This window comes from Anser cygnoides, chromosome 3 (assembly GCF_040182565.1).
Source record: "Anser cygnoides isolate HZ-2024a breed goose chromosome 3, Taihu_goose_T2T_genome, whole genome shotgun sequence".
In the NCBI taxonomy this organism is placed as follows: domain Eukaryota; kingdom Metazoa; phylum Chordata; class Aves; order Anseriformes; family Anatidae; genus Anser; species Anser cygnoides.
Window position 1 is genome coordinate 102642218 of NC_089875.1, and position 19368 is coordinate 102661585.

At 35.3% G+C, this 19368-nt stretch overlaps 1 protein-coding gene across 9 annotated transcripts in view; it reads left to right on the forward strand.

The window, feature by feature from the left end:
* Window positions 1-19368, forward strand: part of SNTG2 (syntrophin gamma 2) — a 279525-nt gene that overhangs the window by 99143 nt on the left and 161014 nt on the right. For 8 of the 9 annotated variants that reach the window (XM_066994855.1, XM_066994853.1, XM_066994856.1 and 5 more), the window contains exon 2: window positions 15268-15405. In XM_066994855.1, coding sequence (XP_066850956.1) covers window positions 15268-15405 — 138 coding nt within the window. Of the gene's footprint in view, window positions 1-9240; window positions 9741-15267; window positions 15406-19368 lie in introns of those variants that run through there. The other variant, XM_066994854.1, reaches the window with a different exon arrangement.

The following is a 19368-nucleotide window of genomic DNA, read 5'->3' on the forward strand; positions in this document are numbered from 1 at the left end:
TTAGAAAGGTTTCCTAACGGTCTGGTAAAGTTTTTATTTTTGTTTAATTTTCACCTTTTTAACGTGATTTTATGTTGCTTTTGTGTGATTGTTTCTTTGTTGTTTTTAGTAAATATTTTGATAGTTGTCTGAAGTATTTAGTATTTAATTAGGTCCATGATATTATGAAATTGCTTTAAAACAGTGAAATTCAAAATAATACAACTGAGATTCTTTTTAATGTCATATTCATATCTTGAATGAAGAAATTGCATATGTTTATTGTATGATAATCTACCCCTTATTTGTTCAGCAACTGGAAGGAATCGTTAATGAGTTATGAAAAACAGCATATGTTGTGGAGTCTTGATATCTGTTAACAAAGGAGTTCAGACTGATTCATCTAACAAAAAACTTTGAAGAATCCTGAAAGATGTCCTTCTGCATGAATTTTTACAGTTATAGTAGTAACTGTGTTATGGATTTTGCAATTTGAAAAGCTGTCAACATTTCTGACAATTTCCGCTAAATAGCTTTCCGATGAAAGCCTGACTTGACTGGGAACTTTCAATTGACTTCAACTTCATTGAGACTAAAATTAAATCCATGGTATTTTGTGGTCCGTTTGTGTTAGGATGCTGTTTCTTTTTATATAAGAGGAAATAGCTTGGTTTCAGGTATAAGGAAAGGAGATAGATTATTTAGTATTTACTCCCAGGATTTTTAATGGCCTAGTAAAATCTGTGCTGATCATCTGAGTACAGAAATGTGCATCCCTGTAACGCAAAAATCCAAGGAAGGTAATAAAGGCTGAAGTAAGCCTTTGACATTTATGAGATGGGGAAAACCTAAGCAGGAACAGGGGGGTGCCTTGCACTGACCCTTCTGATCAGAAGATCCTCAGTGCCTCACAGGCATAGGTTTTGTGAAAAACACCGTAAATTTTCACTTGCAGGGGTAGTTAGATCTAAAACTCAAAAGTCAAAATAGCTGTTTACAGAAAGGCTGAAGGAGTAATATTCTCACTGTTCCATCTCTTAATATTTGTATTTAAAAAAAAAAAAGTATTGTTTTTCTACTGTACAGAATAAGGATAATAGAAAGTACCACAGTATGTAAAAGGAATATAAAACACACACATGTAAACATATAGTGATGCAGGGGTAAATGGGGTTAAATAATCAATGATTAACAGTGATCCTTAGGGTGGCTGGTGCATCTGTGCACCAGCACACATAAGGAAGCAAGTTGTAGAAAGTGGTGGCACAGTTTCCCTTGGCAGTCACCTCAGTGAACCTTCTGACAGTGATCTCTGCATTGGTGCACCTCGGGCAGAATCCTATTTAGCGCCAGCTGTGTTTTGTGGGCTTGTTTTTAGTTGGGCTTTCAGTTGTTTTGGTTAGCACTACTGCAGAGTACATTTTGTAAATTCTGTTTCCATTTTTCTCACAGATTTTGAATACCAGCCTTGAGTAGAGTTAACATTCTCTTACGGACTAGTAACCTGGAGTTGCACATTCTTGCAAAAGATAGACATATTTGTTGATGGACAACTACTCTGTTGAAGCATGCAATTTTTAAAAGTTTGCCTTTTTTTTCATTTTTCTGTATATTCCTTTTTCAGTTTTTCTCTCTTTCCTTGTTATTACTGCTAATTCCTCTTGATGCTCTTCCTTTTATTCTATTCTTATTCAAAGTATTCTGTATTCTCTTCTTTTTTTCACAAGATTTTGTCATGCCAAGAACAGCTCCCCTGTCTTTCTACACCTGTGCTTGTACTCTTGTAGATTCCTTCGCAAATTACAAACACTCTTGTCTCTTGCCCTGCAAATCTCACTTTTATACTTGTATAAAAACCTGAAAATGTCAGTGGTTTAGGAGTATATACCTTTTTCCAGCCAAAGTACTTCACAAATTGTTTTCAAGTGTGTATAACGCAGGAGTTTTTATTCAAGCTGTCACATCACCAAAATACTTGTGGATACATAAGCATTGTCTCGTTGATGTTTCCACTGTGAAATATCGTTAGGATAATCAGGCAACAGTTCTGCTACAGCACTGGCATGATTATATGGTGCTGCTGATGTTGTTACCAAAACCACTTTAATTGAGCTACCTGGGAAAACTGGCACTCACTTTGTATCCCTACCTGGCAGGATATGTCAGTGTCTGTGTTATTTCCAACTGTGCAATGCTTTAAAAGAGGATCACCTGAGGTAAATTGCTGGCTAAATGAATTTTTGTTTTTCAAATTTTTGTCTGTTTTGAGGTAGTGGAGAAAAAAGTAGAACATGCAAGCAGCATTGTTGATTTTTGTTGTTGTTTTTGTTTGTATGTTTGTTTTTGGTCTATTACCTTTGTTAGGAAGAGAAAGAAAAGACACTAACTCAAGAACAAGCTCACATTTTATATGCTGTGCACTTCTGTGCTTGCCTTGAATACTGTGCAATGCTTGTGGTTGTGACCTGTTCTATGGGAGGTGTGTTTTTGAAATTAATTCCCACGGGTTTCTAGACCAAGTACACACTTCTCTTCAGTGAAATCTGTCAGCTATATAGATGGACTATCTTTATGCTGAATGGTGCTGAGTACTTTTGTGTTGACACACTGTAATTGCTTTTTCATTGTGTCTTTGCTGTGATAGCTTTCCTTGGAATGACTAGAAGCCTAATTTTTCTGTTATCTGTCACTTTTTTTTTGGTGGCATTGTTGAAAAGTACAGCAAACAACCACAACAACAACAAAAAACGGGTGTTACCACATTTAAAATGGCTTTTATAATATCTAAACATTGAAATTGCTTTCTGTAAATGTTATTATTTAACTCATACAAATATGAAAAGAAAATAAAGAAGATAGTTGGACTTTCTCACAAGTAGCAAGAATGCAAATAGGATTTAAATTCTGTGGGATTTCACGTTTTGTAGGCTTTTGTTTTTTCCTCCCAAAAATGAATCTCAAAATGCTTAAGCCACATACTTTGAGGAGAGGTGAGATCTGCCATTTGAGAAGAAACTTGATTATAAATGAGGTTCTGCATAAGATATTTACAAAACAGTTTGAACTTGGGTAGCGTTCTTGTCATGATACAGTTGTTTTCTGTTCTGAGACTTATTAAGCCAAATTCAACACAGAAGAAGCACATTCTTTTCATTTCACTGGTTTTATTACCTGCATTTATGCAAAGTTGAATTTCACAAGTGGCACTAGTTCTGGATTTCCATGATACTTCAGAACACTGTTTTCAGTTCTCAGATTGTTATCTCTGGCTTCAGATGCATTTTCATAAAGGAATATTCTTTTTAGAATCAGGCTCTTCACTACTTTATCAACCATGATCTAAAATAATTCTATTGAAGTTTTCAAATTGTTTATCTTTGGTTAAGTGCACTCAAGTTACAAAGTTACTCAAGTTACATTACTCTGATGTAATGAATCTGTAGTTGTTTAATCTGATCTAGATACATTATGACTTGAAACTTGCTTGTTAAATTCTGAACTCATCTTTCTGCTTGTTTTGTTTTTTTTTCCTTCAGTTATCTTTACATATCTGTATAATATGTATATGTATACATACATTTTTGAAGACTTTTTTTCATCTAAGTAGCTTTCTACAACAGTAGTAAAGTTTATTCAGGAAGATTCAAGAACAGGAAAATAACAGATAAAATACCAGCTTTCTCTCCATCTGATTGTAGTTTCTGCTGGTTTCTGGCTCTGTTAAAGTTCTTTTGCTTCCATGTTCTGAAATTAAAATAAATCCTCTTGATCCCTTCTTTTTGTCCCTGCCATTTGTCAATAAAATGAGTTTGCTCGTTACTGTTTATACTGTCATCCGATGGACATCTTTCCCTGACAGTAAGATTAACTTAAGGTTTCCTAAAAATCTTGAGTTAAAAATTCTCATACCACTTGTCTGTCCGACTTCCCTTTCCTACTCCTCCATGCTAAGCACCAATTCATGCTTAATTTTCTGCAGGAGCTCTGTTTTCCTGACTTGCTGCTGTTTCAGGATGTGTTTAGTAAAGCTGTTACCCCACTCCCTCTGTAGTCTGCTTTCTTCATGCAGGCACAGCTGAGTGACTGCCTCCATGCTGCTTAGGGTCTGCTCAGAGCTAGTTCAGCTGCCTCTGCGCTGCTCTGCAGCATGCAGTGTGCACTATTGGCAAGCAATAGTGAGTGACAGATGACACTGGAGGGACAATTATGGATTAAAAAGCAAATTCTATAAATTTCTTATACTCTGAAGCATATCTGTTTTGGTAAGAATTCTGCCAAAAGCCTTGAAATTTCCAGCTTTATCACCCTGCTTATTTTGAAGTGCTTTTGTACTTAATTGTAGTCGCATCTTTTTAGATTTTCTAGCAGTTTTATTTTTCTGCCTTGTTAAATGTGTATGGATGTGTAAATGCACATGAATAGGCATAAGCCAAATGGTTTTAGTGCCTGTGTTTCAAAATCAGTTGTATACGCTGGCCGTAAATCCATGAATTCTTCAAATTGAGAAAGATGTGAATTAAGTTTAATGTGAAACTGCCAGTTATATATATATATTAATTAATCTTCTTGCTTTAAAATGCCACTTTCTAAAGGATGCCTATTAAACACCTTGAGTCTGTTATTTATTTAGTCCCCTTCAGTAAGCTTAGTACTTTATTTCCCTACTTGGAGTTGATTTTTCCTTTCCTATCTCTGATATTTTCAGGTATTTTTCCATCTTCTGCATTTTGTGAACATCTCTTTGTTTATTTATTTGGTTATTTTAATTTTATTTTCAATACCATCTTTTGTTTCACGCTTGATTCTGAAATAATATTGAAGTGATATATATTAACCCACTGCTAAAAGTAACCAGTGAGTACCAGAGTAATCTCTGTGTGCTTACCATTGATGCAATGATTTAATAAATGTAATAAATACTGTGGAGCAGTCCCAGCAAGCTCAGAAACTAATTGCTTAAAATCTTGTTTATCTTATCCATTTGAAAACATCCATTCTTTGAAAAGTTTACAATGTACTCAACAACTGTATAAAAATAGCATATTTGGATTTTTTTTTCTATTCCTTATTCCGAAGATATTCTCAAAATCGGAATGAAACTGTAGGGTTTTGTTGGTAGTGTACTCTTGCTGCAGGAAATCATGGTGTTCCGTGACTTAGATGTAAACAGACTTTCTTATCTTTTTTCGTGGCATGAAATGCCACCAGTTTATAAATGAGAGTCTTCTCCACCTTTAAATAATGACTCTCCAGGTGCCGCTGTCATTTTTTGCTCTTGTATATGAAATTTCTATCAAAGGGTAACTTCTTATCTTCCTGCCTGGCTTCCATCTTAGTCATTCTCTGCCAATTCCATTACTTTTCACAGAGACTTATAAATTTGTTACAGAGTTTTATTTTTCATATCATTTATCTTATTCTTTTCTCCTCTACGTGTCCCTAAATTCTGTTTTTCTTCATAAATTGCAGTAATTAAACCATTGTATTCCTATTGATGTTATCACCCATATTCAGTAATTCATCCAGTTTGTTCTACTTTGTTATTGTTCAGTCTGCTAAATATTAGAAGTATTAAAAAGTTACCGCACATCACAGTTCCGTTTGAGAATTGCAGCCAAGAAGAAGAAGGTGATGTAGCAGAGGATAAACATAAACATGCCATTAAGTCTTTGGATTAAATTGAACTGTCTCATTACTTTCCAAGGCAGCAGCCAAATGCATGGCTAAAAAGATTTTCATTTCCAATCACTGGGTTTACCTGAGCAACTGGACTGTAAAAACAATAATTACAGAAGAAAGTAAATATTTTTCCCTGGACTTACTCTAATGCTTAGGGAATCTTTAAATCCTATTGCATTCTTGTGATTAATCTTTACCTAAATCTTGCTATGTCCAGTAGCACTGAAAGCCAATACAGTATGAGAAGTTCATACTATAATGGTGATAGATTTTTTTTTTTTCTTTTCTGTAGCAGAAGTCACTGTAGGGTGAAGAAACAGACTTTTATGATCAAGGGGCTGAAGCATCTCTCCTACAAAGGCAGGCTGAGGGAATTGGGGTTGTTCAGCCTGGAGAAGAGAAGGCTCCAGGAGACCTTATAGCGGCCTTCCAGTACCTAAAGGGGGCCTATAGGAAAGATGGGGAGGGACTCTTTGTCGGGGGGTGTAGGGATTGGACAAGAGGGAATGGCTTTAAACTAAAAGCATGTCGGCTTAGATTAGATACAAGGAGGAAATTCTTTACTCTGAGGGTGGTGAGGCACTGGCACAGGCTGCCCAGAGAAGCTGTGGATGCCCCATCCCTGGAAGTGTTCAAGGCCAGGCTGGATGGGGCTTTGAGCAACCTGGTCAAATGGAAGGTGTCCCTGCCCATGGCAAGGGAGTTGGAGCTAGATGATCTTTAAGGTCTCTTCCAATCCAAACCATTCTATGATTCTGTGATAATAGAATAGAAATACATATATATACATGGTAGAGCTTGAAAAAGAATGAATGTTGTAGAGCTGTATCAGTGTTAAGGGGAAGGACAGAGAAATGAATCAGTAGCCATACTTAATCTAGAATAAGAAAATAGAGTGAGTCACTTTGAATTATACTCCCAGTAGTGTTTATTAAGGTAAGAAGTTCTTCATTTACCTTTTGATACTTAAACAGGAGTGTCTGTGTATCAGCTGAAGTCCTACTAGAGTAGGCTGATTGGTACCACTAATAGAAATGATGATACTGATTTTCTGAGAATCTCCTAGCTGTTTCTTAAATAATCTCCAAAGACTATGTTCTTGTGGTCTTTTTGGTCTATTACTAAATTATTTCATCTGAAGTGTGAAAGTTATGCTTTCTTACTTAACTGGTATGAACATGCTGTAAGCATAGGAGCATCTTTATATTCTTACGCTACTTAATTTGTTGCCTGAAAAATGAGGCTTAGTATCTTCAATTTCCTTGAAGATATTATCTACATAAAATAAAATGAGACGTCTTTTCCAATAGTTTCTGCCTTGGCTATTTTCCGGGGGTAGAAACTGAATTCTAACATATTCAACTGTGTAACACTATTATTTAGCATTGATTAGAATTTTTATTTTTAAACAGGCAATTTTAATTCAACATGACATTCTGAAAGTTAATTTTCCAAACATGCATTACAGGATTCAAATATTTGTGTCAGATGTTTTGAGAGGTGCATGAAGATGACAATAATCAATCATATGTAATTAGGTGGTGACACACTGTGCTTGCAGTAATTAAGCAAGACATTACCGCTTTACTTTCTAATGACTAAGATCACACAGATTGAGAGCCAGCTGTTAATCACTTTTCTTGCAAGGCTAATGTCGTTAACAGAAAATCCCAACAATCTGCCCTTAAAGCTATTTTTAACAGAGCTCTTGTGTTGGATAATCTGTGATGTAAGCAACAAAATGGGTTTTTAAAGTTTGTATTTTGAGCATCTTTTCCAACTGGTGTTGTCTTTAGTTAATACTCATCTTTGTAGATTTCTGTATGCTACAGATACTTAGGAAAAACTTCGTTATGAATTGCTAGAAATTATTGTGATGCTGCTGGTAAAATCTACTACAAATTTGTAATGCTAATATATATTTTGCAACTGTATATAGTGAAACATCAATCCATAATGTCATTAATAAATGACATTAATGTCATTAATAAATGCAGACATAAAAATAAGATCAATATTTATGGAAAAAAAGTAATTTTCAAGGTAGATACTTTAGTTATAAACTGTGCTTTGGGGGAAAATGTACTGAAATTTTTCAATATTTGTTGCTGACAATTTTTATTTCTAATTCTTATCATATTGTATCTATTAAACACCTCACACTGAAAGCTTACAACATATTGTAATTCAATTTGTTTAGCCTTAATTGACCTGCCCTAGCATTACTGATGTCCATCAGATATATTCCACTAGCTTTGGTGTGTATATAAATCACCTATCTAAAAGGGATTATCAGGAATTTGTGATATTCTCCATTAATTGGTAGCAGTACCTGTGGGCACTATGAAGTATGATAGGGTGTTACAGCTCTAATAAAAACGTAGAATCTAAGGTCATACTTGAAATGCTCAAGAGAATTTTTAAAAAGTGAGAAAATAATAAATATTCTTACTAGCTACTTATTGAGGCTATAGAGCGGGTTTTTTTGCTTGCCTTTTTGCATAGTTTTTGGTGAGTTTGACTTGATGCTTTGTTTATTTTAAACAGGAACTGAAAGAAAATGTGCATGTTCTGCATACATCTTAAAAGTTAGGCAGCTGTAAAGTTGGTTTGGATGTTTGTATGTTCTAGATACGTTTTTTGTTGTTGAAATGTTGTGAAATAATCTACTGTCAAACATTCACATTAGCAGTTGCTTTCCAACTGGAATGAAATTCAGATTTAGTTTGGTTTTGCTTTCGTTTAAAATATTTCCATTCAAATTGCTTTTTTTCCATTCAAATTGCTCTTCAAACCTGGATGGAAGTTGATGGGCTGGACCCCTCGGTCAGGCACAAGTTTCTTGGTCCTCTGAGCTGTTAGTGCTGTGGTCCCCACTGCAGGTCTTGTGCTTGTTGTGAAGGGAGATGGAAGCACCTGGTGGTGAGTTACATGTGCACATGGAGGGGGAAATGGGGGCTGTAGACCCTTCCTGAAGCACAGTGTGGAAGGCATAGGTGTGTCCACCGTAGTCCTGGCCTTTGGACTCCAAAATTGGTTGAGCTAGAGCATCTCCTGACAGTGCCTCGGGGCCTAACAGGTGTAACGGCACTGCCACATCCTCTGTACTTGGAAGCTGGATGGTTGTGGCACTGGTGATGGTGGGCAATAGTAATTTAGAGCAGAAGGGTGTCTGGAAATTTGTGTTCCTTCTTATTTTCCCCCTCTGCAATATTTCATGTTAGGAAGCCAGAAGTCCTTGACTAGGAGGAGGGGGGAAACCACCCAGCAGAATCTTTTGGTGCTCTCTGACGGAACATCCATATTTTGAAACAACTTTGGATATTAGTGTCATGTGTGTAATTTCCTAACAAATATTGTAATAAAAAAACTAGGCAATGTGGAATTTTTCATATAGCTTATATTCAATGAGTCTCACAGGTCCGTGATTTAATGCCTTTCATGTACCAGCATGTACTGGTGTAATTCTTTTTTTTTTTTTTCCACTTTTCCTTATTCAATTAAAAACAGCAGTCTTGAACTACTTTTTCAGATATGGGGCAAATGCATACTGTTTTGACATCCATAGCATTTTTATGTATTTTTTTAAACTTTTTGTTAGAATGCATGCACGCTCTGCCCCCCAGTATTAGGGAATCCTCATGTATCTGAACAATCTGTTTAAGGGATTCACTATCATTACAGTCAGAATTCCTTAAAGGAAAGAGGATTAAGGTCTTGGCAGTTGTGAAGGAGTGTTGGTAGGCGTAAGAGCTGTAATATGCTAAAGCTGAGAAAAAGCACAAGTCCATGTGTATTAAGAGGAGAAACATATTCTGTAAAGGCACTCTCTGTAACTAATTACAGGAAGATATAATTAATCTCTGTCTTGTATCTACTTTTAGTTTTACCGCATGGTTCTTTGTGTGCTTACAGTACTAATGGAATCATTAATTTTCTGCATTCCACAGCTGCGTTATCGCTCACCCTACATATCTGCTCTTCTTATCCATTCATCCCATGTTGGTCTATTGAAAGCCTGCTTGTGTTCTTACTCAAGGCCTCTTAAGCCTGGAATTAACTTCTGATCATGAAAGGCAAAGGTACAGTTCTTTTTAGGTTATAGTCCTCCTTCAGATTATTTGTTATTAGAATTATGATTATCAGACAATTTTATTTTAAATGTCATACATCCACTGACAAGGCCCCTAAAAGATAAACTTCAATTCTTCTACTTTTATATTTCATCCCTTCTATATCAGTTGCAAGTTGTTCAGTGCGGGTGCCCTTCTGACGCCAGTCAACCTTCCTCCTGGATGCAGAGGTTCAATCATATGCAAGAATGTAATTCTCAATGTTAGTGTCAGAGATAAACAGATGTGAAATAAATCATCTTCAGGATTTTGCCCTGTGAGAGGATTAGCACCTGTGCCATTTAGGCAGACTAGTTAAAACATCTTAAAAGAAAGAGATTTCTGAATTATCTTCTTATGTGATTGTTCCATTTGCCTTTGCAATATGTTTTTAAGTACTTAAAACTGTCATTATGTCATCTTGTTTTCTGTCTTTAAACTAAACAACCTTAATCAGTGTAGAATTACTTATGGGTTCTATTTTCCAGGTTTCTGATCACTTTCATTTTTTTTGTGTTTCTAAGGACTCTTTTTCAGTTCATTATCTCTTTTCTGTAGTGTAGTCATGAATCAACACTGTCATAATACTGTATGAAAGGAAATGATATACTGAGATGGATTAAATGCAACACTGATGATGGATTACTTCATGGACTTGAAGTTATTCCTCCCTCATTCAGTGGTGTTGAAGAATGTTTTGTACTACACAGCTGAAGAAGAACCGTGTTTATGTTTGGGTGCTGTCTTGACAGAGCGAGAAAAAGCAAATCTGTAGGAAAGAACCCAAAGGAGAGCAATCAAAATCTCTATGTTTGCCTTTATTGCAATATGATATTGATGACAATATTTTGCTGTTGATCCTCAATGCTACATTTCCTTTCCTGAAGAAATAGTGAAAGCTTTTCTTTTTCTGTGCAACTTGCTGTTCCTCCTAGAGTGTAGCAGCTTGTGCCTTCTAACTATTATGCTTCATCCTGTTTCTTTTTTGTTATATTTTTTTTCATCAGTCAAGGCTATTTTAAATTTAAATTGTCCTGCTCTGAGAAAATGTCTTTGTCTTTTGATCACAATAGTAGATGTGTATAAAATGTATCAAAGGAATTATGAGAGAAAATAAATTTGAGTCTGCTGTAATTTATTGGTCAGAGCACAGACTCTGTGGGACAGCCCAAAGTGTTCTTGCTGCCTAATTTGAAGTATGGTAGGATAAAAATGAGTGACTCCTCTTTTCACATGCCTTCAGCAGATGTCCCAACCATGGGTATGCCATAAATAGGAAATTTCAATGGAATGTTTTTATGGAAACAAAAAAATTAAACTGGATTAGAGAATTTGTTCACTAGACTTCTGAGGTGTAAATATTGCTTGTAAAGTATTTACATGTGGAATTTTAAATATGATGCTTAAAGATTTGTCCTTAAAATGTTGAAAGTGTATAAATTTATAAATGCATTTTATCAGTTAAAAATCAAACTACCGTGTCACTGAAGCTACATTTATTGAGGATGAGAATCAGCAAATACTGATTTCTGCAGGAGGATCAGTGAAACTAAATGGACAGGTGAAAATGACTGTTTAAGTAAAGTAGGGGAAACTCCAGAGGAACTATTTTCATAAGGGTCTAACAAACTAATACTCCATTTAGTTGGTAACAGATCACATGTGGTAAAATACATAGACAGCGGGAAGAGAGGTTTGGATTTACTGAGAACCTCACAGTCTAATTCAAAATAATATCACTGCAACACATGCATTCTGACATTCCCTCTACATGCATACAAATACATTCTGTGATTTTTTTATGACTCTCATATGAATTTTCTGATGGTCTGTGTAAGAGCTTTGAACATGTTCCCCTAGTCTTCAGTTACGAGGATGAAAAGCCTGACAAATACTGCTGCGTCCACCTGAGAAACAAATGGCCATAAACAAATCAATAGTTTCTACAGAAAACCCAGTACACCTCAACGCCACTTTTACACTCTGCCTATTTTTTTTGCAAGCTTTTTCAAAATAAAACTTAGAGCAGGGAAGACAAGTGTTTTATGTCAGTTAGACCAAAGTTTGGCTTAGAGATGTCTAGTTGGAAACAGAATTTGGAGCTCTGAGATTTAGTCTTTAGTGCTCTGAAAGAACTGGGGTATTTTGAGTAGGGTATCAAAACATTATTGCAAACGGGAGTGCTTTAAAGCAAATACAATGGCTAGGGATATGCCTGGAGTAGACAAGAATAAAATGATAAAAGTATTCATCTGCAGTTTTAGCTCCCTCTAGAGAGTGCTGTTTTCTTTTGTGTGGTATTGACAGGTTTGGGGCTTGCTTGAGAAAGTAAGTTTCAGTAATTTTTCTTTCAAAAACAGGATAGTGACTAAGCTTTCTTAAAAGTCAAGTCTGATGTGACAATTATGCTACTGTTCTCCTTTATTTTCCCTCTTCTTCCCTCCACATACATGTGCACACACACACACATCCTCCCTCTCCATTTCCTGAGTCCAGTGTCTAGAAAATTCATCAAAGGTATAGAAACCAACATTTAATTTCCTCATTTGCCAATTGAGTTTTAATTTATATTCCCCTATCTCTCATTGTAAGCACTTAAATCTTATGCAACTCTCTGCTCTTTCTACATGTTTTTTCTTAAAAAAAAAAAAAAACACATGTAAATCTGGTGTATAAACTCTAACATCACTATGTCTGTTTGGAGAGTTATTTTGTTTTTCAATCCTCTCTTTCTGGTACCAGTTTTTGGAAGAGGTACTGTACAGAGAGAGTTTTTTTAAATGAGAATTCAGGACGAACCTAGCATAGTTAAATTGGTAGATATACAAGTACATGCAAAGACTAAATTCCCATTAAAACCTCTTTCTTTGAAGAAGCACTTTGGGCTGAAGTTTGCCTGATAGAGTTGCTTGTATCATCTTTTCAACACAAAGAGTGAACAAGGGAATGTTTGAACTCTGATTCACAGGCATTTATAATGGTCTAAAAAAAGCAGACTTGAAAGGCTGAGAGAAATCTAGATTAATCGTATTGATTCTGAAAGCAAATAAGGTATTGTTGCATGTCATCGTAGATCACATCAGGAGTTAGATGAAGTGCGAGGTAGGTATTGGATTTTAATAGGAATAGATGAGCTTCAATGAGACTTTCAGTTTAAATAATGTGATAGAAAATGCTAATGTATTTAATCAGTTACTCTGCATATTTCATTCATTACTTGATTGTTACAATGAAAGTTCAGAGTTTTTTCCAATGTGCTACTTCTAAACCTGTGTAACAGTTACTAGCCAGAGAAAGGTCTGCTTTTAGACTGTGTAAAGTGCTCGTGTAGGGTGTTGCTCTCTCGAGATGTGTCTGTCAAGCACAGTCTGGTGTGTCAGCAAAAGTAACAGTGATTGCCGGTCCGAGTGGATGCCGTGCAGAACCTGTGAACAGCAGAATGGTGTGGGGAAGGTGGTTTTGCCAGGCAATTCTTCTACTGCTCGAAAATACCTGCTGTTACATGGTATATAGCTTTTAAGCAGAAAGCATTGACACAAATTTTGTATGTTTTCATTTATAAATAATACTAATATATCATTCACACATGCTGGAAGTTTAAAAAATGTGAAAACCTTGGGAATATTGAGACACGTCAGTTTCCAAACAGGCAAGAATGATTAAAGGTTACACCCTCGCTGAACTTGGTTTCCTTCAGGCATTCCCAGAGAACACCGTGGGCAAGATTTATCTGTCCAGAATGAGAGACCTGTGTCTGAGTTGTCGTTTATATTTATTTTTTTAAGTCACAGTAGAGAGCTGTGATGCAATTTGTTCCCGTCTGGATGTAGAGAAGGGATCGTGTAAATCACGTTTCAGAGGTGTCTGTTGCTCACCACTGGCTTTACAGAATCTAAATGACCATCCTAGATGTGAATTTCTACCTTTGGTGAGATTCTTTTCAAGCTTAAGATACCCACGTGTGGATGTCTGCTGGCATGGTCAGTGTCTACAACCTCGTATAATAGTGGAGGTCTGGCCTCATCTCCAGCTAGAAGGACCCAGATCTCCCCTAACACTTGTGTCAGCCTTACATTTGTGGATATCTTGGATATCCTAAGGTGTCTTAAATGGCAGCTGTGGCCGTGAGCATGTGCTGTGTGTGTACTTCAGGGGAAATTTAATTGCTTCACTTTCCATTTCCACCAACTGCAAGGGAGTCTTTGACACTTGTTGATGCTTAGAGCTACACCACATCTGAATTTGAGTATTTAAGTGCCTTAAGTTTAAATGTTCTTTAAAGATCAAAAGTTTTTATTAACAGACACCACAGACCCTTCTCCTTGGTTCTGTAGAAATGAAAATAGTATTATAATGTTCCATGTTAGATTTTACTTTTAAATCAAAGGACTTAAAAGTACACAGGGCATGTTTCTTCTTTAATTCATTACTCTGTTCTTTATGTAATATACTATTTAATGAAATTTAGAGCAGTCTTTTGAAAACAAATGCTGCAGCTAAACCTTAAATTAGGCATGATTATTCTTCATTTGTATACAGAAAAGTGCAGTGATCTGATAATATTGTTATATACATTATAAACTAATAAATATTATTCTTAAATATGATCATCTGTTTCAGAAAAGATCTGTTGTTTTTCCTCTTCTGTGAAAAGACTATAAAGCTATGGAATTGTACTACTCTTCTTATTTTAACAAATAGCTGTAAGCAGTCCTAAATCCCCATTTTTTGTTTAAGGAAATAGCTGACTGAATATTAATGGTAAATTTGCACATAAATGAACAAACCAAAGATTAAAATAGATTTTATTTACAACTTCTCATGGAGAAATCCTTTTTAATACCAAAATCCTTGACTATTCAAAAGAGTTTACTCGATAATAGTCCAGTAGTAACTTCAGAAATATATGCCCATCTTGACATAAAAGAATTGAAGCCCTGTAGCACCTGTATTTATATGTGGTTACAGTGTGTATATTTGTGAGTTTCACAATATGAAAACCTAATATTTAACCATAATAAAACTCCTTGTCTTCAAGGCAACTTTTATAAAGGATGCAGAACTTTTTGTCACACAGTGGAAGGAACATCTCTGAGTCAGAAGTAGTGTTGCACATCTCTACTTTTTTATGGAACAGGAAAATGCATTCACGTACATTTATGCATACATTACTTATCTGCTTATAATACTGTTTCTTGGTAAGTCATAGAATTAAAAACAGAACGTGCTTCTATGACATTCCTTTGTGGAACAGTACAAATGTACTGTTTTATGTATTAATGCCTATTTCAAAGGCAATTTAGCCCACTTTTTACAGCACAGAAGAGGCTTTTTATGTCTAATCCATTTGGAGCTTGAATAGCAGACCAGTTTAACACTTTCTGTAAACGATGCTTCTTTATATGTGTTTTATGCATTGAATGGGATAGAGGTTGTTATTTATCATTAAGAAATGTTCATATACTTAAATTTTTGTTTCTGTGCCTTGCTTTCGCAGACTAAAACTGGTATTGCTTTGTTGTATGACGAAGTGTCTGAAAATGCTTATGACATCCGACTGAAGCTCACAAAAGAGGTATTAACAATTCAAAAACAAGATGTCGTCTGTGTTAGTGGAAGTGATCACAGTGCAAATGTAAGTGCTTCTATATCTCTGTGCTTTCGACTGCACTTTAATATCTTCTACAGAGGTCAGATTATGGTATTGGAGTGCAAGACATTTTATTGGGTAATAGAAATATGTAATGATGAGTTGTTTTTTGTGCATACATGCATTCTTGTGTGCAAAAACTTACTTTTTTTTCTACCAGTGCTATATGTCCTTTATTCTGACAAATATAACCGTAACAGTAGAGAAGATATCTATGAATGATGAGAATACAGCATTCTTCCACCAAATATTGTTAGGCTATTAAATGGAAAAAAAAAAAGTGGAAAAAAAAAGCTGAAAAAAAAAAAGCTCTGTTTCCTATAGAAAACATTTTAAGAGAAACTGATACACCGAAGTCTTTTTTTTTTTTCATTGGAGTATCAAGTATGGGCAGTTGTCTGTTCAAGACATGTCTGTTATCCGTTCACAGATAAGGGCACAGAGGCGGCTGAGAGAATACTTGACAGACACTTATTTCAATTTTTTAGGCAGAGATTGGGCTTAATTAGTGCCAGCATGTGTATATATTTATATGTCTTTCTGCCTTTTCTTCCAAATTCAGTTATGGTACTTTTTCAAAAACATTTTGCACCCCTAACCTACAGAGGAGTCTTCTGTATCACCATTTCATAATGTCACTAGAAAGACTAGTAGCACTTTGCATAAGACATACAGCAATGTTCTCTAGATTATGGGTGTTCCCAAACACTGTATTTTATTTCCTCATATAAACAGTGTTCCTCTAAAAACTAAGTATAGGTATCCCAAATGTTATTGAGTGAAATAAATTTCATGAACTGTAATGGTATTCGCTAGGATGAACAATGCATGGCAATGCACCTCCTTGGAGAGGGCCAAGAGGGAATCTTCTGTCTGCTTGCTGTATTGCACATTTCAAATAAGCAAAAAATCTGGCACCAGGGGACAGGAAGTGAGTTTGTGATACCCTGCTGAAAATTAGGAGCCAAAAAGTATATAGGGAGTATAAGTATATACATATACAGATACATGTATGTGCGATTATGTGAGAGAGTCTGCTTATATACCACAAAAACGCATTTCATTTCTGTCAAAGTAAATATGTATATATATAGTCTAATGTCACACCAAAAATTAATTTGAAACAAACAGCTTTTAGTGGTTGGTAGCATTTTGTACTGTGGAACTCAATGGAACATGACGTGCTCTTAAAAAATAAAAAAAAAAAAAAAAAGGTTGCATCAGTTGGCAGGTAGTGGGAGACCACTCAGTGAAGTGAGAGACATGTCACATGCTGGTGGGTTTGCTGAAATAAATATAAACCTAAGCCAAAAATAATCAGCATGCATATACTTTGTGCTTCACTGGGATATGTGAAATGCTGCAGCTTTTAACTGCAGACATTGTTGATAGTGTTGATAAGTTTTATACTAATTACGATTACAATAGTTATAATAATATGTGAATGGCTGCAATATATTGTGTTTTGTGCAATATATTGTATCTGTGCATATAAGCGTATATGATTGCACCGGACTTCGTGGTATTTAAATGCCTTGTGTATAAACTTCCTTTCATAGGAAAAGATTTGAAATTCTATCCTACCTAGTCTTAGGCTAATTCTTGAATGAATCAGCACAGGCTGACTGGATCTGAGGAAAAGTTGTATCAAAACTATATTTCTATTAATCATCACTCATTGATCTCTCATAAAAAATAAAGAAGGAATGGTTAACCCAGATATTGACTTAAAAGTGTCAAAATTTGTGTTGATTATGATTTTGATACTCTTTACTTCTACGTTTTATGGATACCCTAAATAGTATTTCCTGGAGGAAGACAGAATAGAAGGACAGGCTCTGCAAGTGTTATATTAAATCCATGTGGGCTTCTTTCATCAAAGTTTAATGAGAAAAAATGGATTAAGTCATGACTTCAAGGCAATATTTGCTTTTTCTATATTATACTTTAACAAAATAAAAACTTTTGGAGAATTAGCATTTAAAATAAAGGCCATTTAATATGAACCCTGTTTATTTTACAGGGTATGAATTACTAGTATGTAGGAGCTCAAAAGAAGAATTTGAAATCAGGCTGAAATAGCTGGTTGTTCTCTAGAGCTATTTTTGGTAATTCTGAAGTCTTAAATTTATAGCTACACAAGCTAAATTCAGAAGAGATAAATGCTTTACTTTTCAAGTGGTTCAAAAAAATAATTTTCATTCCTCGTCTGTATGATTCAAAATATTAATAGGAAACTGTAACTTGAAAGTCAGTTCTGTGGCAGTCGTGAACAATGAGTTTGACTGACTGATTTATTCTCCTTTCTATACTTTTCTTTCTCAGTTACTCAGAGTTAATCTGTATTTGCACATGGCCATTCATCAGACTAGTTCCTTTGCAACAAAAGTAGAAATAACGTTTGTTTTTTCTCTGTAGTCTTCTCAAACTCATAGAAGGAATTCAGAAAGATTTTGCTTTTAGAGTAACTTTTCTTCTTAGGTGGGATGTATGTGAATAGAGAAATTGAAAAATAGATCTCTGTGTCTACTTGTGATACTGCTTTGGTCTCCAGCCAGTTCTGTAGGACAACATTTGCTTCCAGCCCCAGTTTAGCTACAGGTTCATTGATCCTGAGGACAGGATTTGCAGATGCTTAACTCAGATCTCAGCTGGCCCCACGCAGCAATGAATGCTGAGGAGTGGCGGACACCAGCAATCACAGGTACTGCGGTGGTTTGGGCTTTCAGCAGTACAGATTATTCCCAACAATCTCATATTGATTGTACAGATAAAAGGCTGTCACTGTAAAATACCTGTCTTTTACGAGCATCATCTTGATCTTAACTTATTTCATACTATGCCACCCTGCATTCATTCAGGTGCTATTTTTATGCACAGAGAAAGCTTCACCTGTGATGAGAAATTGTAGAGCTGTCTTTCTATCATTTGACTTGGATGTACAGTAATGAGAAAGAACATGGTTTCTGGAATTCAAGATGTGTATAGAAGCAAATGGTGTAAAGGCAACTGTTTATTTTCCTTAGTTTTCAAGTTTTTCCACAGTAGACAAGATGGCTTTTAAATATCTGTAAAAATCCTTCTGGAAGTGGAACAATTGTAGGAAATAGCATTTTTCAGTGTTTGATTATATATTATTACATTTATGAATCATAAAGCTGATTATATGTAATATTTAAATGATTTATATCTATATTATTAAACATCTGATCTTTCCGCCGAAATGTATTTCAGAAATTCAAGTTTGGAAAATCCAAACATTCTAAGCAAATCTTCCTGACTATTGTGTTTGGGGTGTTCAGACCCGTAGGAAATAGAAATGTGTAAGGGTGCATCAGCATTGGTGTGCACTCATAGAAACAAAGCATGGAGATATTGATGGAACTGGTATATAGGGAAAAAAAAAAAGAAAGAAATTTTAATTAACTTCTAAGTATTTTTTGAGAAAAGATTTGTTTCCTAGACATGTAGTTTAATAATACTCACAGAAAGGAGTCAATTGTATGAAATCCAGGGAAAGATCCATTGTCAGTTAAAGAAGAAACAGAGAGGCATTCCTTATTTTTTTTCCTTTTCATAGTATGCTTTTCCTGTATAGTGTGATTTTCTATAACTTTTTGTCATTTACCATGTTGAAACTAATTTCTTACACATTCTCTATGTCTCACTCCCTTCCTTAGTACTCTGTTTTTCTTCCATGTGTGTTGCTACCATCCTTTTCATGTTATCAGCCCACAGTTTTATGGCTTTCTTCTTTTCATAAACATTTTTTTTTCTTTTAATTTGTATTCTATTTCTGCATCTTTTTTTCCCTGACGATTCTACTTGCAAAGTAAGAAAAAGAAAAGAAATGTATCGGGCTTTTTACAATGATTCCCTCTCTCAGAGCTGAAACATTTCTGACTTGTGAGTGGACAGGCAGGTTTCTGAGGCAGGCTCCTGGCTTCT